Source organism: Amphimedon queenslandica, unplaced genomic scaffold (assembly GCF_000090795.2).
Source record: "Amphimedon queenslandica unplaced genomic scaffold, v1.1 AMPQUscaffold_1002_Cont26982, whole genome shotgun sequence".
In the NCBI taxonomy this organism is placed as follows: Eukaryota; Metazoa; Porifera; class Demospongiae; order Haplosclerida; family Niphatidae; genus Amphimedon; species Amphimedon queenslandica.
This window is the reverse complement of record NW_003558649.1, coordinates 1-1,094: the sequence shown is the minus strand read 5'-3', so window position 1 is coordinate 1,094 and position 1,094 is coordinate 1. Positions and strand designations below refer to the sequence as shown.

The 1,094-nt window shown below is 32.3% G+C and overlaps 1 protein-coding gene across 1 annotated transcript; it reads right to left on the bottom strand.

The window, feature by feature from the left end:
- Positions 1–115: 115 nt before the first annotated feature.
- Positions 116–1,083, bottom strand: LOC109593542 (digestive organ expansion factor homolog; the record flags this gene model as incomplete). The annotated part of the gene is made up of 7 exons (XM_020008578.1): positions 1,045–1,083; positions 918–998; positions 701–871; positions 533–634; positions 405–459; positions 265–317; positions 116–201 (listed from the first exon to the last, which is right to left on the bottom strand). Coding segments are annotated over exons 2-7 (521 nt in total), but the record flags the coding sequence as incomplete, so codon positions are not given.
- Positions 1,084–1,094: the final 11 nt, after the last annotated feature.

The following is a 1,094-nucleotide window of genomic DNA, read 5'->3' as shown; positions in this document are numbered from 1 at the left end:
ATACTACAACTATATATAGCCCATATACATACATATATATATATATATATACATATTAAGTCAGCCAATAAGTCCATGATATATAATATATATACATAATATATAGTTATGTTACTTTATGACATGGTTCAAAGAATGAAGAACGTATAATCGTCTGATCTCAGATTCATTCTCAAACGTTTGACCAGTATACATCAGATCCTATGAATTGAATGATACCATTAATAATACAAAACATATCCTAACACACATCACATTGTCTACCTTATAAGCATTCATCACTTGAAACAAATTATCCTGCAGATCTGTGAACGGTCCTATTAATAAATAAGTATTATCTAAAATTTAAACTGTGTCTTTTTAAAATCACGTATAATAAAAAATCGAGAATAGCTTGGACATACTTTTGACACTTGTTTTATTAACAGTTGGCCATAATGTCACCAAAGGCTCCCTAACCTAACATAAATATTATCTTTAATAATAATGCATTGTAAAATAACAGACTAATAGCAATCAACATAATACTAACATGAAGACCCTTCAGTTGAACTTGACTGGAATCATCTCTCCATATAGTGTCCTTGTTATTAGAAGGTGTCCCCAACCATTGAATGAGACCAATGTCTTTGTACTGGAGTGCATATAACATGCCAATAATAAAAACTAATATTGCATAGTATACTCTATCTACATGTACCTCTTTATTCAATGTCAGTGCTTTTGAAAATAAATCTTTTAAGTTGTCTACATCAGATTCAGTTAATAGCCTCTCATAATGAATAGAGAAGAAGTGATCCTGATCATCCTTAAGATTAGAAGCAGATAAATCATCATCATCATCATGGTCGTCGTCACTTTTATAATTATTCTAATTATGCATGTATTGCATAGAAAATTTTATGAATTGGGCTAACTTCATCACAAGTGCTCAATTCTACACGAGTTTCGGTAGGAGGATTAGAATTCATGGGACTCTCAATGCCTTCTTCATCCTCCTAAGAGATCACATGCGACAACACGAGGTCTGGCAGCTAGACTTACCTCTAAATTGTGAGGGAAAGTTTCTTCTACTTTTTGGCGGCAGGAACGCT